Source organism: Salvia splendens, chromosome 2 (genome assembly GCF_004379255.2).
Source record: "Salvia splendens isolate huo1 chromosome 2, SspV2, whole genome shotgun sequence".
NCBI lineage: Eukaryota > Viridiplantae > Streptophyta > Magnoliopsida > Lamiales > Lamiaceae > Salvia > Salvia splendens.
Window position 1 is genome coordinate 38761974 of NC_056033.1, and position 26431 is coordinate 38788404.

At 37.8% G+C, this 26431-nt stretch overlaps 2 protein-coding genes and 1 non-coding gene across 3 annotated transcripts; all 3 read left to right on the plus strand.

Moving 5' to 3' along the window:
• Window positions 1–1198: 1198 nt before the first annotated feature.
• On the plus strand, window positions 1199–6460 carry LOC121792664 (linoleate 13S-lipoxygenase 2-1, chloroplastic-like). Its single transcript, XM_042190697.1, has 7 exons — window positions 1199–1718; window positions 3358–3626; window positions 3701–3938; window positions 4100–4420; window positions 4505–5003; window positions 5232–5498; window positions 5597–6460. Exons 1-7 carry the CDS (start codon window positions 1202–1204, stop codon window positions 6354–6356), a joined length of 2871 nt encoding a protein of 956 aa, XP_042046631.1. The 5' UTR covers window positions 1199–1201; the 3' UTR covers window positions 6357–6460.
• Window positions 6461–17005: 10545 nt separating this feature from the next.
• LOC121792665 (G-type lectin S-receptor-like serine/threonine-protein kinase LECRK4) lies at window positions 17006–20416 on the plus strand. The gene is made up of 3 exons (XM_042190698.1): window positions 17006–17995; window positions 18434–19593; window positions 19891–20416. Exons 1-3 carry the CDS (start codon window positions 17113–17115, stop codon window positions 20236–20238), a joined length of 2391 nt encoding a protein of 796 aa, XP_042046632.1. The 5' UTR covers window positions 17006–17112; the 3' UTR covers window positions 20239–20416.
• A 1864-nt stretch (window positions 20417–22280) lies between these two features.
• On the plus strand, window positions 22281–22379 carry LOC121793183. Its single transcript, XR_006049022.1, has one exon. It is a non-coding gene; the product is annotated as a U6 spliceosomal RNA (small nuclear RNA).
• Window positions 22380–26431: the final 4052 nt, after the last annotated feature.

The following is a 26431-nucleotide window of genomic DNA, read 5'->3' on the forward strand; positions in this document are numbered from 1 at the left end:
CATTTCATTGTTGGTAGGTGAAAAAAATCCAATTCACGACAATCGAAAGGTTGGAATGATTGGATATGAAAATATAAAAATATTGAAATATAATCTAAATTTGTAAAAATGATCAAATTGGATCTAGAATATATTAGTATTATCTTATTTGCTATCGAACTTGAAAATGGGGTCCGGGGACGGCTAAGTTTGGGTCACATTAATTTCAATATGAAATCGTTTAAAAGAGATTATATATCCAATCAAAAACTTTTTTTTTTGTCTTCTTGAAAGGAGACAAATGATCCAAATAAATATCTAGCAAGGATGATCGGGACTCAAAATCGATTTTCACATGTTTGGCAAAACATTTCACCTTTGTATTTGTTTCCACATGTACACAGTACTTACCCCATGAGAACATGTGAATGTGAGGTTGAGAATAATCAAAAAAATTAAAGTATTAAATAAATATATATGTTATTCATGATAATTAGAGTTTAGAAGTTGCTTGCTGTAAATTATACAAGACTAATCTTAGTTGTGAATTGTCATTTAAACAAAAAAAAAACTCCTACTCTACATTAATGAGTAATTTAAGACGCAAAGAGAAACGTTCTTAAGTTGAGGATATAACTGTCCACTACACTCTTAATCTTCCTTTTTTTTCGTGGAACGCTCTCATTTGTGTCCCTTGATTTTAGTTGAGACATTAGAAATTGTGACGTTTTTCAGAATCGTAGATGGTATATTTAGAAACATCAATTAGCGTCCTTAATTGAATAAAAAAATATCCTTAGCTATCCATTCTTTTTTAGTGTATGTCAATTTTACGGTGGCTAATAAAGTACGGCCATAATGTTCATCAAAGTGTACTAATATGTTAAATGGAGACTAACTAGTGATAGAAGACGTGACTCGTATTTTAGTTAGTCTCTTTTTACTTTACAATTTTGACGGTAGACATAACACCTTACAATGTACTCCTTCCGTTACAAGGAAGAAGACCCCTTTGTTGGATGGCACGAGATTTTATATACCTTTATTTTGTGTGTTAAGTGAAAATAGTAAAGTAAGAGAAATGAAATAATGTAAAGATAAATGTGTTTTCATATTTAATAATGAGTCATCTTGGTTGAGACAAATAAAAAAAAATGTGAATTATCTTCGATGAGACGGAGGGATTATTATCTAAGAATCATTAACATCATGATTCAATTTTATGCCACGTGTAATGACATGTTTTTCTTCACCATCATCTTCTTCTTGTTTCTCGGGTTATCTCTCTGTGTTCAACTTCTATATAAAGAATTCAAGAAGCCTAGCTCAGAAACAGACCATCACCACTCAAATTCCTTCTTGTATCTACAAATTCCCTCCCAAAATGATGCTAAGCAAAACCAACAATTTCCTCAAATCCCATTGTTTAACAACTCACACCCTACCTCCAAAATTACACAACCAATTTCGCTCCGGTGATGGAAATGTTTCATCTTCCATTCCCATCCCCCGTCGCTCTAAACCAACGAATCTCCGGCTACGTCGCGCTTCCACCGGCGTAAAAGCCAGCTTGCTAACCCAAGTTAAGAAATCAACTTCCGTTAAGGTGGTCATCACCGTGATCGAGACCGTAGGCGGCCCCCTCAGCCACCTCGGCATCAGCCAGGGGCTCGACGGGCTAACCGACTTGCTCGGCCGAACCCTGCAAGTCGAGCTCGTTGCAGCAGAGCTCGATGAGAGTATGTCTAATTTTAAATTACTACTCCTATATCATATGTTTATATTATAAAGCATTTCTAAGAGTAGGTATTAGGGTTTTTTTTACTAATGTTTCATTAAAAAATTAAAGAATTTGTCACTAACCAAATATAATCTACAGAGGGCAACGCGCAACGACCAATCAAATCAGCCTATGCGTAAATACGGAAAAAAAAGAGTACCACTAAAATTGGTGGTTGCATTTGCTCTCTTGGAGATTGCAAAAGGATAATACTAGGAATATGATTCATTAATAAAACAAAATTAGGTCAGTGAAGAAATAGGATACACAGACTAAATAATGGATCTAAGTCGAATATAGTAGTAGGTGCTCTAATTTAGAGTCTTGATTATTATATGTGATAAATACATATTTATAGACAAAACAATGTCAAAAAAATCTCTGTGCATATCACTTATGTTTCAAAAAAAGTCCTCATTCTTGATATTTTAATTAAAATTTACTGATACAAATTTAAACGTTCTAGAAAAACAAAATAGTAGTAGTAATATATAACTGAGAAAGGTTTCCTAATTGCGTCCTAAATTTTGACAAAGATTTCAAAATTATCCAACATAACATCTTCAATTTGTGTAGTAATAGCATATAGAATAATGTATTTAGTACATACACAGTCATGCATTTTCTTGATAATGATTTTATATTAAAAAGATAGTACTAGTATATCTTTGTGAATTCTAATATAACGATGGATTTTATCTTTAGATCCAAATCTATCTTAATTAATACATGTAGTACTATTTTTTCACTTATATACAATTTTACCACATACGATCATATATCCATTGACACCACCATGTACCTATTCAATGGGAGAATATATGCTCGTGGGTTGGTCTAATAGTAGATTGGTTAATGTCAAAGGTTAAAACTCTCGGGTTTGAGCCAGATTATGTTTAAACGCTAGAAATAAAGCCTATTCGATTTATACTTTAGGCAGCGTATAGAACTCAATCTTAGGGGTAACTTGTATTTCACACGGATCCAACTTTTTTTTTTTCAATTTTGAAATTTTGGTGGGGCAGCGACCAATCAAATCAACGTAAAATTCCACAATAATTTGGACGTAAATGAGGAAAACCACCATTTAAGTGCGTGGTTGCATTTTTTTTTGGGAGATTGCAAAAGGATAATACTAATACAATAACAATAATGAAATGATTCCAAACAATATAAAATGAAATGAAATATTCCCTATTATTAACCAGCCTGGTCAAGGAAAATTTAAAATAAATAAGGAAAACTGTGGAAAACAGTTTGCATCTATTAATCGACTATATTGGGTGCTGTAATGCATACAGTATACAAAATCTATTCAAAACTACTGCCTTTTTTATGTCGGTATATTCTTTTTATGCAAAATAATTTTGAAATTGGCGTCTTCATTATTTTGGTGATAAAGGTGTAATGAATACAATATGCGGACAAAATCATGTATTACAATAGCAAACAAAATAACGTATTTTAATATATACGTACTAGAATAAATTATAATGCATAGTATTAACAAATATAATTAATTTTACATAGTTTCTTTGCCCACGTGCCTTGTCACTTTTATCAAATAGTAATTCCTTTATTTTACTTTGATTTCACAGAAACTGGAGAAGAGAAGCCCACACTACAATCTTTTGCACGTAAAAGTGGGGAACATGAGAATGAGATCTACTACGAGTCCAATTTCGAAATTCCAGATGATTTTGGAGAGATCGGTGCTGTTAAACTTGAGAATGAACATCGTCAAGAAATGTTTGTAAAGAACGTTGCATTAGATGGATTCCCCTCTGGGCCTATCAATATCCACTGTGATTCTTGGATTCATTCCCAATTCGAGAGTCCCGAGAAGAGAGTCTTTTTTTCTAACTCGGTAACTTTTGATTGGTGTCCCCTGATAAACTTTACTAAATGATAGTACTAATTAATTTGCATGTATGTATGCAGTCATACTTGCCATCCGAAACTCCGAGTGGGCTAAGAAGATTGAGGGAGAAAGATCTGGTAGCTCAACGAGGAGATGGCGAAGGAGAGCGCAAGGCCTCTGACAGGATCTACGATTACGACGTCTACAACGACCTTGGCGACCCAGACGCTGACAGTGAGTTGGCTCGCCCTGTTCTGGGTGGGCCCGAACATCCCTATCCTCGCCGCTGCAGAACTGGCCTCCCAAGAACTAAAGCAGGTAGGTACATCATCTCCATTACCTAAGATACCTAGCTCAGTCAAGTCATTTTTCCTATCACCAATTGATTTTGGAAAGAAACTGAAATATCGCTAGGGTTTGGTTAGTCTGCTCCAATGAATAAAAATTACTAACATACTCAATTATTTTATACATGATAGATCCATTATCGGAGTCTAGGACGGACGAAGTGTATGTTCCACGAGACGAGGCCTTTTCGCAAATAAAGCAAGCAACATTCCAAGCAAAGACGGTCTACTCAGTGGTTCATGCGCTGATACCATCGCTCAGGACATATGCCACCGACCCTGACCAAGGGTTTCCATTTTTTTCAGCCATAGACGGTTTGTTTAACGAAGGGGTCCATCTCCCTGATATTCCGACCACCGGATTCCTAGGAAATATCATACCTAGGCTTGTCAGATCAATCTCTGATGTTGGCAATAGCGTCTTGCGCTTTGAGACTCCTGAGTTCGTTGACAGTATGTACATTTCTTTATTATGCATTAATATGATTGATAAACTAATGTGCAGTCGATGATCCTAATATTATATTGTTGATGCAGGAGACAGGCTTGCGTGGTTTAGGGATGCAGAATTCGCTCGACAAACTCTAGCAGGAATCAATCCATGTGCCATACAGTTGGTCACAGAATGGCCATTGAAGAGTAATCTTGATCCAGAAGTGTATGGACCGGAGGAGTCAGAAATCTGCAAGGAAATGGTGGAACAAGAAATTCGAGGATTTTGTACACTTGAGGATGCAATCAAAGACAAGAAGCTTTTCGTCCTAGATTACCATGATTTGCTTTTGCCGTATGTGGAAAGAGTGAGAGAGCTCAAGGGGACTACCCTTTATGGGTCGAGGACGTTGTTCTTCTTGATGCCATCGGGCACTTTAAGGCCCTTAGCGATCGAGCTGACCCGACCAAAGATGGGCGACAAGCCCCATTGGAATAGAGTATTCGTTCCAAGTTGGGAGCCTACAGGCATCTGGTTGTGGAGACTGGCTAAATCCCATGTCCTCGCTCACGACTCTGGTTATCATCAGTTGATCAGTCATTGGTATATCACTTCACACTTATTCTAAATTCTAAGAGGCAGTTTGGTAGGGAAAATAAATAAACAAAACATCAGAAGAATACAAAATTTAGGTCATTTTTGGTCATATAATTCTAAGATAGATAAGTAATTACAAATTAAATGAGTTAAAATTTCAGCCCATAAATCATGTATAGTGGTTATAGTTATCTCTTTACTTTACACTGATGTGAGATATTTTTTTTGTTCCAGGCTAAGAACACATTGTTGCGTCGAACCATACATCATTGCGACACACAGGCAACTAAGTGCGATGCACCCGATTTATCGATTGTTGCATCCCCATCTACGATACACGATGGAGATCAATGCATTGGCTCGTCAGGCACTCATAAACGCCAATGGGATCATCGAGTCTGCTTTCTCACCTGGAAAGTACTCCATCGAGCTGAGCTCAGCTGCTTACGACCTTCTATGGCAATTTGACTTACAAGCGCTACCGGCAGATTTGATTAACCGGTAATTAATTATAACTTGGGATAATAACATTTAAATCACAAATAGTCGATTTTTGTCAATTATCTCATCTGTGTACAAAACAATGTGTTTTTTTACAGAGGCCTGGCCGTGGAGGATCCAAGCGCACCCCACGGCTTGAAGCTGGTGATCGAGGATTACCCTTACGCGAACGACGGTTTGCTTATATGGGACGCCATCAAGGAGTGGGTTTCCGACTACGTCCCACACTACTATACCGACGCCAGCCTCATACAGTCCGACACCGAGCTACAAGCGTGGTGGACGGAGATAAAAACGGTAGGGCACGGCGACAAAAAGGACGAGCCGTGGTGGCCGGAGCTCAAAACCCCGGACGACCTTATCGGGATCCTGACAACCATCATATGGACGGCTTCTGGCCACCACGCGGCCGTGAACTTCGGGCAGTTCGACTACGGGGCATACTTCCCGAACCGGCCCACCACCGCCCGTGTGCCGATGCCGATCGAAGACCCGAGCCCGGAAGGAAAGAAGAAGTTTCTAGAAAGGCCGGAGGCGTTTCTGCTGGAGTGCTTCCCATCGCAGCTTCAGGCGACGGTGATTTTGACGATTTTGGATGTGCTTTCGAATCATTCTCCCGATGAAGAGTACATCGGGGAAAAAATTGAGCCTTACTGGGAAGATAATAAAGTGATAAAAGCAGCGTTTGAGCGATTTCATGGGAAGTTGATGGAGATTGAAGGGATCATTGATGCTAGAAATGCGGATTTGAGTTTGAAGAATAGGTCTGGAGCGGGTGTGGTGCCGTATGAGCTTTTGAAGCCGTATTCTGGGCCTGGTGTTACTGGGAAGGGTGTGCCAAATAGCATCTCCATTTAGAAGTCATGTTAATGTGCATTTCTTGCCCATTCAATAATGCAAGATTGTTCAACCAAGTTTAATCAAGTTCAATCCAACTCAACCTAATTATCCATTTTCTAATATTTAATTATTTTCTATTTTTTTATGTCAACAATATTCATGCAACTCAATTATGAAGCAGTATTTGTTTTTAGTGATTTGACCACCCAACCACACTATTATATACTCCTTCCTCTCATAATAGGAGTCATATTTAGTTATGGTACGAGTTTTAAGAAATGTAAATAAAAGTGAGTTGAATAAGTTAGTGGAATACTAGTCTCACTTATATATATTAGTTTTATAATAAAATGTGAATGAAATAAGTTGGTGGAATGTGGAACCTACTTACCATTAATAGTAAAAGTGAAATAGAACTTTTATTGTGATACGAACCAAAATGGCAAAACAAGACTCTTATTGTGGGACGGGGGGAGTATATCTTTATATACCTATTATTTTTAAGTAGTACTCTATCCGTCCCACAAGAATATGCACTCTTTCCTTTTTTTTCCGTCCCACAAGAATATGCACTTTCCAATTTTGGAAACACTTTTTCTCTCTAATAAGGTGAGACACATTCTCCACTAACAATACTTTATTTACTTTTTCTCTCTACATCTCTCTTACTTTAACAAATTTGTATTAAAACTTGTGCTGAACCCAAAGTCTATATTCTTTGGGGACGGAGGGAGTAATAATTATTATTTGTTTTAAATTATTTGTTATTGTAAAATTATAAGAACATAAAAATATAACAAACTAAAATATATAAACAAACAAACCAAAGTATAACTACAGCAATTGTGATACGAAATTAAAACTTGTATCATTCACAATTGGGAGTATTTTTCGTGGACTGAGGGATCGAGTCACGTAGGAATTGATGGATCAGTTGTGTTGAAGCTGAAGTTAGACTCATTAGTTTGAGTGTGTTCAGTAGCCGTTAGATTGGATCGAGTTTAAGATCTTTAATCTGGGCCGTCGATTCATTTTCTAACCATTGGGTTTGAAGTGAATATATAAAGTCTGTTTAGAGTTTGTTGAGTTTTAGTTTTAGCTCAGATTGTATCCTCTCGTTTCAGTAGAACATCAATAAGAGCTTTCTTGTTTCTCAATTCGTTTTTCATCTTCAATTACACTTTAATTACAACATATGATTTATGTTTTGATACATAAGAAGAATCAAACCACTACCGTTATTTGATCCTTTCATTATTAGTAGGTGAAAATAGTATCCAACTACGATAACTGAAAGATTGTAATTATCTAGATTTAGAAATATCAAATTCTAGAAAATATAGTTCAAATTTTAAGAAAATGATAAAATTTGATCAAAAATATGGTATTCTTTTATAACTTTACGTTTGTTATTTAACTAGAAAATGTGGCCGGGGCGGCTAAGTTTGGGTCACATAATTTTCAATATGAAATGTTCAAAAGAAATTATATATCCAAGAAATCAACTTTTACTCTTCTTCTTCAATGAAGACAAATTATCCAAGCAAATATCTTGCAAGCAGATGACCCAAGTCGATTTTCACATGTTTTCAGCCAGCGCCTTGGGATAAAACCTCTCCCTTTTTCAAATATTTCACATAATTGAAATCCTATGAGATGGATAATTGTGAATGTGTGTTTAGAATAATGAAAATATTAACTATATTCATATGTGATTGAGTTTTGGAAGTTGATGCTTTGAATTAAGACTAGTTTTAGATGAATTCACGATAAAATTAAATTAAGGTTATCATTTCCAATTTAATATAAATTCAGCATAACTAATTTATGCCACGAGTAATTACATATTTTTTCTTCTTTCTTCTTCTTATCAATATGTGCTCAACTTGTATATAATTAAAGAGCTCAGAAACACCACCAATACTTTGAATTCTTGCAAAAATGATGTTAAGCAACAGCAACAACTTCCTCAAATCTCACTCTTTAACAACTCAAGCCCTAGCTCCAAATTTACACAACCATTTTCGCTACGGTGAAGGAAAAGTTTCATCTTCAATTCCGATTCCTTGCCTATCCAAACAAGTGCTGAAAATGAAACATCTCTACTGCAGAGGGACGGAGGGAGTAATACTTTATAACTCAGATATTTTATAAAACTTAGTGATTCTAGCGACAATTATCTAATATAATAATTAATAAAAATACATACACGTTAATTTGAATATGAAATGAAAAAATCGAAAAGAAAAAAAAACCATGGAAAAAGAAAAAAGTTGCTACTGCGGAGGAGTTCGAGAATCTCCCAATCGCACAACGGCGGCGTGCAGAAGAATAGTCACAACGCATAATTTGTAGCGGCAATTATCCGCTGGAATTCATATTCACATCGGACAATGCCGTTGTCAAATTGGGGCCCAACAATTTCTTTATTTTCCACATTTATTGTTGGATAAAATTGGGAAAATTCTTGAGCCTTTGCAGGCAGCACTCTAACTATTACAATTGAAGAGCAATACAAATACAAGCGAAATGGAAATTACAATAAAAATAGAAAATAACCGTACTAACTATACGTCGGGTCGAGGAAAGTCCTCTTTCCGCAAGACAAATTACGCCCCGGCTAGTGCTCACGGATTGACGTAGTGTCCCCAAAGATAAAACGACTTCGTCCTAGTGAGTAGAAGCACCTCAGACTCACTAGGCACCGACGAACTTTCGGAGTTTCGAGAAAATGAGGAGATGATGCTCATACAGTTGCTATATGAGAATGAGAGAACTAGTTTAGAGAGGAAATGGAGATGTTGTGATGTTGGTGTTATGAAGTTCTCCTTCAACCGCCACACATATATAGGCTTAGGAAATGATGGAGTGGTGATCATTTTGGAATTTTCTTCTAACAAGTTTTTATCCAAAATGATATTATAGTGATCATTTTGGATTTTGCTTGTTCCAAGTAGCTTCCAAATTGATCCTTAAGACTTTAGTGATCATTTTGGATTTTACCTCTTTCAAGTAGCTTCCAATTTGATCACCAACTTGATCCTTTAAGTGATCATTTTGGACTTTACTTATTCCAAGTAGTTTCCAATTTGATCACTCAAACAATCCCCCACATTGGTTATAGCTTAACAAGCTCAAACCAACATCTTAGTCACACCTCCATCGGAGGAATGCACATGCAAGTATGCAGACACTAGCCTCAATTCTAAAGAAATAATATTGCATTTGAAATGGTAGCTTGGGGCTTTGAGCCTTCCATAGTCAATATGATTTGGCATACCGGCGGCCTAGTGGATGTGATGACTTGAACCATTCATCCTTGGTGTATACTGAGACAATGATATTGACACAATATTATTTACAAACTCATCAGTTCTCACGTTTGTGTTTTTTTCTGGCCATGGAACACTACTTTGGATTCATAAGTGATTTTACACATTTTGAAGCGGCCTTCACTTCTCACTTACATAGGTGATTCTTTTTCGAGTATCCTGCTATATTCTACCTCTTAGAGGTTTCCAAGAATCATTAAAAGTCAAAGACTTAACCTCTTACCACGTGCAAGTTACAACACTCAATGCTTTCTAAGGAATGGACTAAGAGTAAAATCTTTTGAGTGTTACGACTAGATTCAAATAGCTTCGCCTTTCCATTGAACCAAACCCATGGGATCTCTAATCGTATGGTTGGGTTACCACTATAATCATCTTTTAGATGTGGTTTTTCAGCCCCATTCCTTCTAGCAGCTTAAGCATTTGATCACGACATAACCCTTTGGTTAATGGATCTGCTAAGTTATCTTTTGACTTTACATAGTCAACTGAGATAACACCACTCGTGATCAATTGCCTCACGGTATTGTGCCTTTGACGTACATGTCGAGACTTTCCGTTATACAAACTATTATGTGATCTTACTATAGCCGTTTGGCTATCACAGTGTATCACCACAGTGGGCACTGACTTCTTCCAACATGGAATGTTGTCTAGAAAGTTTCTAAGCCACTCGACTTCTTCCCCTGCTTTATCTAAAGCGATAAATTCATATTCCATTATGGATCGAGCTATACAAGTCTGTTTCGTTGACTTCCACGAGACAACCCCCTCACAGTGAACACATATCCACTCGTTGAAAATGAGTCTTTCGAATCAGAAATCCAATTTGTGTCACAGTATCCTTCAAGTACTTGGGGATATCTGGTGTAATGCAGACCAAAGTTGAGAGTATACTTTAAGTATCTCAAAACCATACAAAGAGCTTTCCAATGTTCATTGTGTGGATTGCTCGTAAATCAGCTCAGCTTGTTCACTTGACATGCAAGATCAGGTCGGGTGCAGCTTGTGATAAACATCAAACTCTCTATGATCCTTGCATATTCTTCTTGAGCAATAGGCTCACCCGTGTGATTGGGTCCAATGGAGTCTTAGCTGGCTCACATTCAAATGAGCGGAACTTCTTGAGCACTTTCTCAGCGTAATGAGACTATGTCAAAGTAATTTCCTCGTGATCTCTTACAATCTTGATTTCAAGAATCACATCAGCTAGACTCATATCTTTCATGTCAAAATTTCTTTTCAACAGATTTTTTGTCTCGTTGATAATGCGACTATTACTGCCCATAATCAACATATCGTCTACATAGAGACACACAATAACAAACCCATTATTTGTGTTTTTAATGTAAACACACTTATCACACTCATTGATAGTGAATCCATTTGACAACATCACTTTGCCAAACTTCAAGTGCCATTGCAATGCCGCTTGCTTTAATCCGTACAGAGACCTCACTAGTTTGCGTACTTTCCTTTCTTGTCTAGGTACAGCAAACCCTTCAGATTGCTCCATATATATCTCTTCTTCCAATTCACCGTTCAGAAACGCAGTTTTCACGTCCATTTGATAAATCTCCAGATTGTGCAATGCAGCAATCGCAAGAAGCATCCGAATAGAAGTGATTCTCGTAACAGGTGAATAGGTATCAAAGAAGTCATAACCTTTTTTCTGCTTAAAGCCTTTCACGACTAAGCGAGCTTTGTACTTATCAATAGTACCATCAGCTTTATACTTCCTTCTCAGGATCCACTTGCACCGTAAAGGCTTACAACCTTCTGGCAAGTCCACTAACACCCATGTGTTATTTCTCTTGATTGATTCAATTTCACTATTGATCGCTTCTAGCCAGAATGACGCATCTGGGCCAGACAGAGCTTCTACTAGTGACTTTGGCTCATCATCCAACATAAAAGTAATAAAGTCGGGACCAAAGGTCTTTGCAACTTTGGCTCTTTTGCTACGTCTTGGTTCTGCATTCTCAGGACTAGACCTGGTCCTTTTCAGAGAATGAGAACTAGTAGCTTCATCGACCATTCTTTCACTAGAACGGTCCTCTTGCTTCTTACAAGGATAAATATTCTCAAAGAATATAACATTCCTTAATTCCATGGTCGTTCATTCAGCTATGTCAGGCACAGTTGACCTATGGACCAAGAAACGATAGGCGTAGCTATTGAGTGCATATCCAATAAAGATACAATCGACAGTTTTGAGGCCAATTGTAACTTGTTTTGGAAGAGGCACTTCCACCTTCGCTAAACATCCCCAGGCTTTAAGTTAGGAATACGATGGTTTCTTTCCTTTCCACAACTCGTAAGGAGTCACATCCCTACCTTCAAGTGTAATTTTATTCAGGATATAATTTGTTGTTAACACAACATCCCCCCACATGTTCTGGGGTAACCCTGAATTAATCAAAAGAGCATTCATCATCTCTTTTAGTGTTCGATTTTTTGGTTCAGCAATGCCATTCAACTAGGGAGAATAAGGAGCCGTAGTTTGGTGAATTATACCACTTGCATGACATAATTATGCAAACGTGGCTACATATTCACCACCCCTATCACTTCGAACATACTTAATTTTACAACTAAGTTGATTTTTTGCTTCATTTTTAAAGTCTTTAAACGCTTCAATTGCCTCATCTTTACCTCTTAACAGATAAAGGTAACAATACCTTGTGCAATCATCAATAAATGTGATAAAATATTTCTCACCACCTCTAGTTTGCACAACTTTCAAATCGCATACATCTGTATGGATCAATTCTAGAGGTTTTGTGCTCCATTCTACCGAGTGAAACGACAGCTTAGTCGTTTTAGCTTCAACACAAACCTCACATATTTCATGTGAGTTCAATTTGTTGACTTTTAGTAAATCGAGATTCACTAATCTTTTTATAGCACTTAAATTTACATGTCCCAATCTACAATGCCATAAATCGGAGCACTCAAGCAAGTAAGAATAAGATGCATCATTTTCATTACTTGATAATTTCGGAGTGCGGCGCACAACCGTTACATTTAGTTTGAACAGTCCATTGGAAAGATAACCTTTTCCAAGGAAAGTACCAAACTTAGTCAATACAAACTTGTCAGACATAAAAACTAACTTGAAACCATGACTAACAAGTAGGCTACCAGAAACTAGGTTCTTCCGGATGTCTGGGACATGCAGCAAATCCTTCAGTTTCAGCTCATGACCTGACATCATCTTGAGCTTCACTTTTCCCAAGCCGACAGCTTCAGATGAGTTTTGGTTGCCCATGTGAAGCTTTTTCCCTTCGACTTGTTTGTACGTCGAAAACTGATTTCGATCTGAGCAGACATGTACAGTCGCTCTAGTGTCGATAAACCAAGACTTTGGGTTATCTACATGGTTTACTTCAGAGACCACGGCCGCCAAGTCATCCTCATCACAGTTCTTCTTGACCAGGTTCAAGTCTTTCTTGGCTTTCTTTTTCTTAGGTTTTAAGCAGTCCTTACCCATATGACCCGATTTGTCACAGTTATAGCAATTGTCTTCAAACTTCCGGGCAACTGTCTTCCCTTTCCCTCTATCTTTCACATTCGGACGGGGACGTTTTGAGGATCTTCCTCGCTCTATCAGATTTTCCTTCGAGTCTTCCGAGCTCCCGGGCTTCTGTTGACAACGCTTGTTGTCCTATTCAACAAGGTTTTAGAGGGTGGTTTTGTATGAATTTGATCATATTTCATCTATTATTAGGCGTGTTTACATCTACTCCTGTATTACGTTGGTATATTGACCATTTTGTTAAGAATGTGTAGAAAAATGTGCAAAATGGGTGGATGTGCAGCAGTCTTGGCTTGAGACAATTTTACTGGAGATTTTGAAGTCCAATCAACCCCCAATGCATATCATTCTCTTCGTCTTTGAAAGAGCTTCGCGTAGGTACCTTACACGCCCCAATCGGAGTTCGGATGAGAGAGATATGGCCGTTTTACGAACACTGCGCTGTCCAGAAAATCTCACGCGGCCGGGTGAATTATTACCCTGTAAATCCACCCGGCCGGGTGTCTCAAATGGAGCAGAATCTGGTCGAAAATCATCACCCGGACGGGTGAATTTTACCCTTTATAATTCCACCCGACCGGGTACGTTGTTTTGACGTATTTTTATGCCAAAAACGCGATTTTTGAAGGGGATTAAGAGGAGAAGAAGCCTAGGGTTCATTCCACACCACACCTAACGCCTCCTACACTCACACACCACCCCAAGCACACCTTTGAGAGAGAGAATTGAAGATTGAAGACTTCCAATCGGGAGATTGAAGTCACCTATCCATCGATTGATCTCACATGAGTCTTACTATCTTTACTTCATGTATTTGTTGAATTCATTTGTTTTGAACATGGTTTTCTCTATAAACATGAGTAGCTAAACATCTCTTGTAGAATTCTTGGTGATGATGCACTGATTTCATAGTTTTTATCCGATTGATTTTGTTCTTGCATTGCTCTTGTAGTTATTTGATTATTCTTGGGTTTATTCCTTTCAATTGCTTGATCACCACTTGATTGTGTAGGATTAATTAGATTAATCGGGAGATGAAATAATTAATCCGGAAAGAAGAATAATTCACACCTTAATACAATAGAACTCGGGAGAGTTGAGGTTTTGAGTGAGGTCATTGACCTAATCGAGCTTTTGGGAGTTAGGAGTTTAGGATTAGAAGGGGACTTCGATCCTAGCACCTAATCTACAGGTTTCTCACCTCGGGAGGGGGTTTAATCTATAATTGTGGTCAGCTTAGTAACTCTAGAGACACCAAAAGGTAAAGCGAATTGACTGGATAAGAGCTTAGAATTGTGCATCGGATCCTTGAGTTCTGCAATTTTCTCCATATTATCTTTTCACATCCTTTTTACACCGTGTTTCCTTGTTCTTAATTGTTACTTGCTTACTATATGCTTTTATTAGTTGTTAGAACGAGCCAATATTTTCTTGATTGTCTAGATAGTAGTTGATTTTTGTTCGTGGTAGTTAAGTGATACAAAATTGTCTCTGTGGGATACGATACTCTTGCTTACTAATTGCTACACTAGCCCCGTACACTTGCGGGTATCACTTGTGTTAAAATAAGTTGAGTCAGTTGCCAACGTTTAAATTCAGAGCCCTAAAATTTCTCGGGCTTATCGGCCTGAGGCATCACCCTCGAGGTCGAAACAGGTGTCAGCGCCGATGTTTTAGCAGCAGCAAAAGTAGATCCATTTTGTTGGTGTTCGTTTCCTCTAGCTCCATGGTTTCCGTTCATTGTAGCTTCGGTCGACATCACCTAGAGTACAACTAATTTGTGTTGCGACTGTTGGATAAAATTGGGAAAATTCCTGAGCCGTTTACAGGCAGTACTCTAACTATTACAACCGAAGAGCAATACAAATACAAGTGAAATGAAAATTACAATAAAAATAGGAAATAACCGTACTAACTATGCGTCGAGTCAAGGAAAGTCCTCTTTCCGCAAGACAAATTACGCCCCGGCTAGTGCTCACGGATTGGCGTAGTGTCCCCAAAGATAAAACGACTTCGTCCTAGTGAGTAGAAGCACCTCAAACTTACTAGGCACCGGTGAACTTTCGGAGTATCGAGAAAATGAGGAGACGATGCTCCTATAGTGGCTATATGAGAATGAGAGAACTAGTTTAGAGAGGAAATGGAGATGCTGTGATGTTGATGTAATGAATTTCTCCTTCAACCTCCACACATATATAGGCTTAGGAAATATGGAGTGGTGATCATTTTGGAATTTTCTTCTAACAAGTTTTTATCCAAAATGATATTATAGTGATCATTTTGGATTTTGCTTGTTCCAAGTAGCTTCCAAATTGATCCTTAAGACTTTAATGATCATTTTGGATTTTACCTCTTTCAAGTAGCTTCCAATTTAATCACCAACTTGATCCTTTAAGTGATCATTTTGGACTTTACTTATTCCAAGTAGTTTCCAATTTGATCACTCCAACAATTATTATCTTGTTCTGACTTTCCATCTCCGAGGGGCGAGGGCAATTCAAATATAAATCGAATAGTTGATTATTCAAGAATTATTGTCTTGTTCTGACTTTCCATCTCCGAGGGGCGAGAGCAATTCAAATATAAATCGAATCGTTGATTATTCAAGTCTCCAACAATTATTGTCTTGTTCTGACTTTCCATCTCCGAGGGGCGAGGGCAATTCAAATATAAATCGAATCGTTGATTATTCAAGTCTTCTTTGATTACTACTGTTTCTATTTTCTATTTTCTATTTTCTATTTTCTATTTTCTATTTTCTATTTTCTATTTTCTATTTTCTATTTTCTATTTTCTATTTTCTATTTTCTATTTTCTATTTTCTATTTTCTATTTTCTATTTTCTATTTTCTATTTTCTATTTTCTATTTTCTATTTTCTATTTTCTATTTTCTACTTTCTATTGTTACATTTCTTCCCTGGAGTCTTATTATAGCTCAACTTTAGCATAAATTAGTTAACTTTTTATTGACAAATCTTTCTTTTATTTCAATCTACGATGTTGAAATATCACCTAAATTGCAAAAGGGTGACTTGGTCTGGGGTCAATTGATTTCACGGTCTGAATCCTTACACTTGTAGATCACAGAATGCAAAAGACGAAGACCCATCTGGTGCGTCATCTTAGATAGGTCATTTATTTTTTGGCCGTGCCGTGCCGTGAAGTGAAAGTAATTGTATCAAACTAGGTGTAGAGTGATGTAGTTCGTCGACGACACAGAAAACAGGCTGAAAACGTTCTATATCATAATGACTTAAAATTTGCATAGTGTTTGTATAAAGCTTTTGAAATCGAAGTCATCAAAACATCGTTGGCTGATGAACATTGGATTTTGGTCATCTGAAAGTAGGGGACGATCTGAAAAAAGTCATTGTGACGTCGTCACAATGATGAACAATGGATTTTGGTCATTTGTCATCGTTTAGGCACAAAAAAAAAGACAATGTACTGTTTTCGGATTTATTTTTAATATCCTACTTTTCGATTTATTTTCTTTTGAGTTTCTAAGCTTTTTAGGCGCTGATAAATAGTGTTTGTCTTTATTTTGACGGCATTTTTTTTATTTAATATAGTATTTTCATTTTCAAGAAATTATGATTTATTTGATTACTTTTAAGCTCAGTCATTTTTTTGTCCGTTTTGCATTATAGAGTGCGTTTCCAACTCCTAGGTATTACTTGAATTATACTTCATTCGTCCCATAAAAATGTATACAATTGATATGGCACGGGAATTAAGAGATATATACTTATATTTAATTTAAAAGAGAAGTATCAAGGGATTTATTGTACTCCAACTATTCCGGATAGAAGGTCCCCACTCCCTGGAAAATAAGAAACATAAACCATGGAGTACTTTTTATAAAGCAATCATAGTGTCATACACAATATTCCAAGAGTTGCGATGGAGCTTTTCCCTTTATCTATCTTCCTACTACTACTTGTGTTCACACGTTTGAGTTATGCTCAGATACCTGTCGGAACCACTTTGACTGCGGCCTCAAACTCCGATCCATGGCGCTCCTCTCCAGCCGGTGACTTCGCTCTCGGCTTCCAACAGCTTCAAGGCACCGATAATCTATACATACTCTCCATCTGGTTCCACAAAATCCCCGACAAAACCATCGTCTGGTATGAAAGAAGCAGCTACCCGGTGCCTCGTGGCTCAACGCTGCGCCTCGACGCCACGGGAGGCCTCGTCCTCAATGATCCCCAGGGCCGCCTTCTCTACAATAGTAACGCCACCGGTCAAGTCGATCATGCCACCTTCAACGATACCGGAAACTTGGCTCTGCAACAGAACGATTCCTCTATCTTATGGGAGAGTTTCAGGCATCCAACTGATACAATATTGCCAACTCAGACGATTGAGCTCGGCGACACGCTGGTTTCCCGGAAAAGTGAGGCTAATTTTTCCGAGGGGAGATTCTACGCCGCCCTCAACCGTGGTCGAGATTTCGCCTTCAACACCAGGAGCGTGCCCTCGAATTCGGGTTACGACGATGAGTACTATAGTAGCATCAATACTTCTCCGAACGCTTCCGAACCTGGGATCCGTGTTGTGCTCAGCAGCGAAGCTTTGATTACAGTTGTGAAGAGGAATGGGCAGGAACAGGTTATTAGCCCGAACTCGATTCCACCGTCTTCTGGTAATTACTACCGGGCGACTCTCGATTGGGACGGAGTTTTCACACAGTATTATCATCCCAAGACCGGGAACAGCCCGGGTTGGCAAGTCGCATGGTCATGGCCCGATAACATCTGCAATGACATCAACGGAGATACAGGTGATCATCATCTAATGATATGCAGTGGATATAATAGATATGAATATGATCTAGATTCATAATATATACTGTGGGCTGAGCCTATAAATACAACATATTTATGATTGTTGACCACGGTTGTCTTTCACAAGCCACCACAGCACCACTACGAGTCGTTTGGACTCACAACGAACGCACCAATAATACAGACCAAACTAGAAAATTCATTCTAAAATATTACTCCTACTAGTATTCAGTTAAGAGAGGGAATTCATTTAGTGTATGTAAACTCTATATCAATTGCTCTAACAACCGATTTAGGACGTTGAGTATGTAAAATGGACTTATATATTATCTGAATTAATTAATTAAATTTGGATTTTAAAAAAATTACTAATTAAACTTATAATCATAAGTAATTAATATGTTAATCTAGTTCATACTATATCATTTCAACAGGAAGCGGGGCGTGTGGCTATAACAGCATATGCAGGATCGAAGCTCAAAGGCCCGTCTGCACATGCCCGCCAGGGTTTTCGCTGGCCGATGCCCTCGATCGCAACGGCGACTGTAAGCCTAACTTCCAGCAGATTTGCACCAATGGTGAAAATGGGTCACTGCCACAAGACAATGAGTACTCCTTGGAGATCATAAACAACACCGATTGGCCTAAGAGTGACTACCAAATAATCAGTCCGTGCAGCGAAGAGCAGTGCCGAACCTCTTGCCTGAATGATTGCTTCTGTGGTGTTTCCATACACAGAGGTAACAGCTGCTGGAAGAAGAAGCTGCCCCTCTCCAATGGCAGAGTCGACTTTAGTCTCGGCTCCAAAGCGTTTCTCAAGCTGGGGAAGAAGAAGGATATTACTGATCCTTCACTCAATCCGAGATCAAGAAAAGAGAGGCAAACGATGGTTGTTGTGTTATCAGTGCTCTTCGGCAGCTCAGCATTCATCAATTTCTTATTTATTACAGCAGCTTGCCTCCCTTTTTTCCTCGTCAAAAACAAAAAACCCCTCAACCCTGTCCGAGACCCTTCGTCGTCTTCGAACCTACGCTGCTTCACTTACAAAGAGCTCGAGCTGGCCACAGATGGGTTCAAAGAAGAGCTAGGAAGGGGCTCTTTTGGAATTGTGTACAAAGGGGAGATTATCGGTTCCCAAACAATTGTTGCAGTGAAGAAGCTGGACAGGATGTTTCAAGATTCTGAGAAAGAGTTCAAGACTGAAGTGAATGTAATCGGGCGGACTCACCACAAGAATCTTGTCAGCATGGTCGGGTTCTGCGAGGAGGGGTCTCATCGTTTGCTTGTATATGAGTACATGAGCAATGGGACACTAGCGGGTTTTCTGTTCGGCCATCTGCGGCCGAGCTGGAGCCTACGGGTTCAGATCGCAGTGGGGATCGCAAAGGGACTGGCATACTTGCACGAGGAGTGCAGCACCCAGATCATCCACTGCGATATAAAGCCTCATAACATACTTCTTGATGAATGCAACATCGCTAGGATTTCGGATTTCGGGTTGGCTAAGCTTTTGACGATGGATCAGAGCAAGACGCTGACGGGTATCCGGGGCACCAAAGGCTACGTTGCTCCTGAATGGTTCAGGAACACACAAGTAAGAAGAATTTTTCTATGATTTGTTTTTAGTAATGGAGACTTTTGGAATAACACATATTTATATGATTAAGTATGAAAGAGAAAGTTAAAAGTAATTGAAACAGTATTAGTATTAGTAGATAATGTGACTCATTATATATATAAATATGTGATGAAAAAGGCGTCCAATAATAGAAAGTGGACTAAATATGTGAGACATATACTAAAATGGCAATAGGAGATTGTTTTGGAGGTATTAAACAATAGTAGAGGCTTAAACCCTTCTTGCTTAAGCTAAATATGTCCACTATTGTAGGTATCGGTGAAGGTTGATGTTTACAGCTTCGGAGTGGTGCTACTAGAGATTATATCGTGCAGGAGAGTCATCCGGGACGACCTAGAGTTTGGAGACGGCGAGAATCCAATCCTAACGGATTGGGCTTGGGACTGCTTTGTGGATGGAAGACTAGATGCATTGGTGAAGAACGACGAGGAGGCCTTAAGCGATGGGGAAGCGTTGGAAAGATTCGTCATGGTTGGACTTTGGTGCACTCAAGAAGATGCATCTCTTAGGCCAACCATGAAGAAAGCTTGTCTAATGCTTGAAGGGGTCGTCCAAGTTCCGGAACCAACGAATCCATCCGCTTTCGCCTCAGTTGTTTAACATCAATCCAAACCGCACTTTTCATGAGTATCATACTTTCTTTCTTTCACATGGAAAACCGACAGCATTGAAACTTCGCATTTGACCAATAGCCTATGTTGTATTTTTATGTACTAGAGTGTTTACAGTCATTTATATAATTAACTGAATAACGAATAAAAAACACTTTTTTTTTGCATCATGCACGCCTTTGTGTGAAAGCATGCCGAGAAAGGCTGCCTATAATGCGTGATTTTTGCGTTCCATCGTTATTATTCTCTGATTTGCACCTATTGCTTATAGGGAAAAACGTCTTATCAACTGAGTTACACGTTATCGTTATTATTCTTGACAAAACATCAACATATAAGATATGTTTTTTTAATTATTATATTTACTACTATTATTTAAATTTAATATTACTATTCTTAATTTTATTATTTTGATTAAGAAAATAATTATTTTAATTAATATTTTATTTTAATGTGTAATGTCATGTTTAAATCGTACTAATAACATCATGTTTTAGTAGTCATCGTGTCGTGTCAAGCTAACTTACTATCATTAACAGAATGTTAACTTTTGTTTGATACACGATAACACGCATGAATCCGACACGTTGAGTTGGGACCCGATAAGAACCCGATGATTTCGAGTTAGGTTAGGCTTGACCTTATTGGGTTGGGTCGATAATAGGTTGATACGATAACAACCCAACCCGCACGATTTAACGGCCCTTGATTTTCTGAATTTGGCCAAGTCACTGTAAAACAAATCTGACCGAAAAATAACAAAATCGTTGCTTAAACATCTAATCAATAATTCGTATATAATCAAGAAAATATGGTTCCATATACAACTTATTTTTGATACATATATTTATAATAGCCTTTTTCAGACTCAATCAAAAGTAAACTATTTACTGCTCACTATGTCCAATAAAAATATGTGTATTTTTCATTGGGATGTTGGTCTCTAAAATCATGAATTTTGGTCAAATTTTGGTATTTTTCACGAACTTTGAAATTGGTCTAAAAAATCACAAACTTTACATTTTGTTTGTTATTTCCCATGGCATGTCAATCATCATAACCAACAAACTTCCGTACATATTTTATCCTACTTGGCACTACTAAATCGACGTGCTTTTCTACGTAGCATTTTATTCTATTTGTCACGAACTTAAAAATTAATCTAAAATATCATAAATATTTTACGGTTGCCCGCGTATAATAAGATTTTTTCCGAAAATATTTTATTTGGGTTGTCATGGGAGATAACAAACAAAACGTAAAGTTTGTGGATTTTTAGACCAATTTCAAAGTTCGTGGGAATACCAAAATTTGACCAAAGTTCATGGTTTTTATAGACCAATATCCATTTTTCTATTTTCGTCTGTCCCACAAAAATATGTACATTCCATTTTTGGAAAGTTATATCAATTTAACAATGAAGGTCTCACTATCAACTAACAATACTTTAACTAACACTCTCCTCCTCTCTCTTATTTTACCATATCATTCTCCTAATCTCTCTTACTTTACCAATTTTGTCTTAATTCTTGTGTTATATCTATTGCCCATATTTTTATGGGAGTATTTTATTTTACTTAGAAGATATCCTACTGATTAAATCGAACATATTATTAAAATATCTCTCAATCAACTTGTATACAATAATTGCGTTACAATTTTTATGTTCTTTAAATATGAGATTTTTTTGTAGTGGTTGAACATTTGGGGAAGAGTATAGCATGCTCAGGAGCAAAAGCAGTATTCAATCTGGAAATACTAACAAGTTAAATGGATGCCAAGGCTTTATTCAATCTAGAATTACGAACATAATAAAGAATAAATAAAAAAAATTAGCTTAGTATTTTTATTAGATATAGAGGTTTAAAGACTAAGACATGTGTAATCGGATGCCGTCAAGCCCACACGGATTTGTTTTTGGGTCACTCCCAAAAGACCTCAAACTAATTGAAGTTTGACAGAAATTATATACACCTTCCAACTTCCCTATCATCCGATGTGGGACGGGTTTGTAACCCAACATGTGATTGAGTCCATCCAGAGACATCTAATAAATTGAAACAATATAGAAATGATGAGCATGACTAATGCACAAGATTGCATACATAAATAGAGATATATGTTATTATTAGTAGTTTAATTACTTAATTATATTTAAAAAAATTAATTGTATATGGTGAGCCTCTAATGGGCCCGAGCCTTGGCCAGACTTCAGATGAGAATCATATTAGAAATGAGTCACTCACCCCTTAAAAGGTCTTATATGAGGGAGGATTATCCACACTTATATAAGCAGAGATATCATCATCACCAAGGCAACGTGGGATAAGATATTAGAATTTTAACAAGTACGGTATTAATGTGATAATTATGGGATACAGCTACCACTAACTAAAGCTATGGAGGTTGTGGAAAGTCAAGAGTCTCCTCATTATCTCCCCTACTAACTCTCAGTTAATGATAACATATATCACTTCCCATCTTCCTCGAGCTGCAATGGCGCGTACCATCCTACTCTCTACGCTACTTATTGTGTTCACACGTTTGAGTTATGCTCAAAACAGTATACCTGTCGGAACCACTTTGACTGCGGCCTCAAACTCCGATCCGTGGCGCTCCTCCCCTGCCGGAGACTTCGCTCTCGGCTTCCAACCGCTTCAAGGCACCGATAATCTATACATACTCTCCATCTGGTTCGATAAAATCCTCAACGAAACCATCGCATGGTTCGAAAGAAGCAGCTACCCAGCCTCGTCCTCAATGATCCCCAGGGACGCCTTCTCTACAACACCAGCACCGGCGGTCAAGTCGATCATGCCACCTTCAACGATACCGGAAACTTGGCTCTTCGGCGGAGAAATTCCTCTATCCTATGGGAGAGTTTCAGGCATCCAACCGACACAATATTGCCCACTCAGACTATTGAGTTAGACGAAATACCCGTTTCCCGAAAAACTGAGGCTAATTATTCCATAGGGAGATTCTACGCCACTGTCAGCCGTGAAGCAGATTTCTTCTTCTACACCAAGAGCGTGCCCTCGAATTCGGAGTATGGGTGTAGGGATCAGACTAGCTTTGGATTCACTATTTGCCGAGACCTCTTTGGTCTTGTTACAATATAGCTCAATCAAACTATCAACCACGCAACTGATATTACAAAAACAATAGCTATTATAGTTAAAGTAAGCTAATGATCTCAGACACTGCACTCTTTGACCAGAATCCTCAAGATCCACCGAGAACCCTGCACACTAGAAACCCTAGTTAGTAGAAGATGAAATATCCTTTCGGATCTAAGCAAAATATGCAGTAAAAAGAAAAGATAACAAATGAATTGCATAGATCTACAAGCTATGGCTCAGCCACCCGCTAATAGTACAGATCTATTCACCAAAACAACGATCCAAGGGAGCAACGTTGAATCCAACTGTGAAACTCTTCACACACCACGGATTACAACCCCAATCCACTCCACTACACGTCTACACCGGATCTATCCACTCTCGAAGCTCACAACCACAGAAACCTCTCAACAAGAAACCCTAACTCCTATGGAACCCAAGCAACCGAAGTAGTTGCTTATCTCACACCCACACACACGTTTAATCACACAAACACTCGTGATAAACCACCGTGGAATAACCAGAGAATCATCAGAGAAGAAAACTCAAAAGGACTCGAGAGAGAGAAGTGAGAGAAAATGAGAGAGTGCAGAATTGAATTGAGGCGGTGGATGAAGGACTGGGGGTATATCAATCCGGAAATGGGTTAGGGCAACACAACAGCCCACACATTACATGGGCCAGAATAATTCTCAAGCCCAAAAATAACAGTGGACCAACTTAACATCCCAAATAATCAACAATGAGGTTAAGTACTATAGTAGCTATGACTTGATTTCTTCTCCCTCCGCTTCCGAGGCTGCGATCCGTGTTGTGTTCAGCAGCGAAGCTGTGATTTCTGTCGTTAAGAGGAACGGGCAGGAACAAGTTCTTAGCCCGAGCTCGATTCCACCGTTTTCCGATAATTACTACCGGGCGACTCTAGATTGGGACGGATGATTGTCTCTGTGGTGCTGCCATACACAGAGATAACACCTGCTGGAAGAAGAAGCTGCCGCTATCCAATGGCAAAGTCCAAAAGGACTCCCAAGGTATTAAGGCGTTTCTCAAGCTGGGGAAGAATAAGGATATTACTACACCTTCACTCAATCCCAGACCAAGAAGAGACCACCGGCAAAACGTTGTGATATCAGTGCTTTTAGGCAGCTCAGCCTTCATCAATTTCTTATTTATTACAGCAACGTGCCTCCTCCTCTTCCTCCGTCACTAAGCGAAGCAGCCATCTATATTTTCTGTCATTTGGTGGGATTAATAGCTTTAGTGACGGATATTGACAAGTTTTTTAATGACATAGTAAGTTTGGCGGATCCATCATTAAAAAACTTGTCAACAAGAAATATTAGTGACGGATTTGACCGTCACTAAAGCTATTAATCCCACCAAATACAGAAAATATAGATGGCTGCTTCGCTTAGTGATGGAATAATCTGTCACTATTTCGTGAGTGACGCTTTTTCCGTCACCAATTGTTGAGCTAGCAGCCGTCGTCACTAATTTCCGTCACTATTCAGCGCTTTTTTGTAGTGAAATTCATTCATAAATAAATTATTTAATTCCATTATTCTTGGAAAACATTAATTAGTCAAAATTTCTAGCAGCTTAACAAAAATCTTCAAAATTTTAAAATTCTACTATGAATTTTCCAAATTCGGCCAAGTCAGTAGTCAATATAAAACATATCTGACCAAAACATTATCAAAATTGGTGTTTAACCATGTAATCATGAATTCATATCGATAATAATCACTCTATCCGTCTCACCAGAATATGCGTTTTTTTTCTTTTTCGCCTGTTTCACAAGAATATAAACTTTCTAATTTTAAATGTTTTTTTCTCTCTATTGAAGTGGTATCATTCTCCACTTAAAATACTTTAATTATTTTTTTTAGGTCTCTCTTACTTTATCAATTGTGTATTAAATGTATATTCTTTGAGACAAAGGGGTATAAAATACAGTCCCATCCACAACTTATTTTTATAGTAACATTTCAATATGAAATTTAACCAAAGTAGACTATTTATTTCACTCACGATGATACACAACTTATTTTTACATGCAGTAACCTTTTAATATTTAACCAAAGTAGTATATTTATTTCATTCACGATGATATATCCTACATTAATTACGTCGAGCAAATTATGAAAATCTATATAACAATCAACATATGATAAAATATTATGAACGGAAAAGGTATTCTTTAATCTAGACATAACATAATAAAGAATAAATAAAAAATCCCTTTATTATTTTATAATATCTTCTTTCACGAAAATAATCGTACTCCCTGATTATAGATAGACAACACAAATTTAAATAGAACAATAGATAAAATAAAAATAATAAAAAGAATAGGTTATTAAAATATTGGTAATAAAAATAGTCGTAGTTCAAAATGAAAAAATACGCCTATTTTTATCTGAAATATTAATACTCCTATTTTCTTCCGTTGGAGATGCCTAATAAATACTTAATTAAACAAAACAAAATAAAAGTGAGCCAACGGAATACTTACGTGTCACATGATAATTGGTGAGAAAATTCTCGAAGCCTTTGGAAAATCTTGATACGTTCTTCTCCATAGTATATAATGAAGCACCTCAATTTTATTCAAGCTTGTTAAACTTACGCTACGAATATTATTTCGTGTCAGTTTTATTGCCATTCATCTTTCTTCAGGTATGCAGTATGCTACATTGTGCCTCTTAATTCTTACCTTTAGTTTGTTTAATCTAACTTTGTGCGCCGTCTTTTGATTGACTGGATTTTCCCTCTGAAAACTGAAGCACTCCCACATTTTTCTGTTCATTTTGGTATTGTTTTTCCTCTATTTTATTGTAATTCATTTGATGGAGTACGTACTAAACAAGCCCAACAGCAGCAAAGCCCATCAGCCTAAAGCTCAAAAAAGAGTATCAGTTCGGCATGACTAAAGAGTTCAGTTCGGCACAACCAAAGAGTTCGGCCCCAGCCTACAGCTCGGTAAAAGCCAACCAATCAAACTCTGCTCTCAGGTCGGCATCAAGCTCTACTCTCAGATCGGCAAGAGCTGCTCGGCAA

What these genes read in the sequence shown, in the direction of transcription:
- LOC121792664 (XM_042190697.1), top strand. Translation starts at nt 1,202, where the DNA reads ATGCCACGTGTAATGACATGTTTTTCTTCACCATCATCTTCTTCTTGT. An exon ending in CCTCCCAAGAACTAAAGCAG is followed by an intron (nt 3,939 to 4,099) that starts GTAGGTACATCA and finishes TATACATGATAG; the next exon opens with ATCCATTATCGGAGTCTAGG. An exon ending in CCGGCAGATTTGATTAACCG is followed by an intron (nt 5,499 to 5,596) that starts GTAATTAATTAT and finishes GTTTTTTTACAG; the next exon opens with AGGCCTGGCCGTGGAGGATC.
- LOC121792665 (XM_042190698.1), top strand. Translation starts at nt 17,113, where the DNA reads ATGGAGCTTTTCCCTTTATCTATCTTCCTACTACTACTTGTGTTCACA. An exon ending in TGACATCAACGGAGATACAG is followed by an intron (nt 17,996 to 18,433) that starts GTGATCATCATC and finishes TCATTTCAACAG; the next exon opens with GAAGCGGGGCGTGTGGCTAT. An exon ending in AATGGTTCAGGAACACACAA is followed by an intron (nt 19,594 to 19,890) that starts GTAAGAAGAATT and finishes CCACTATTGTAG; the next exon opens with GTATCGGTGAAGGTTGATGT.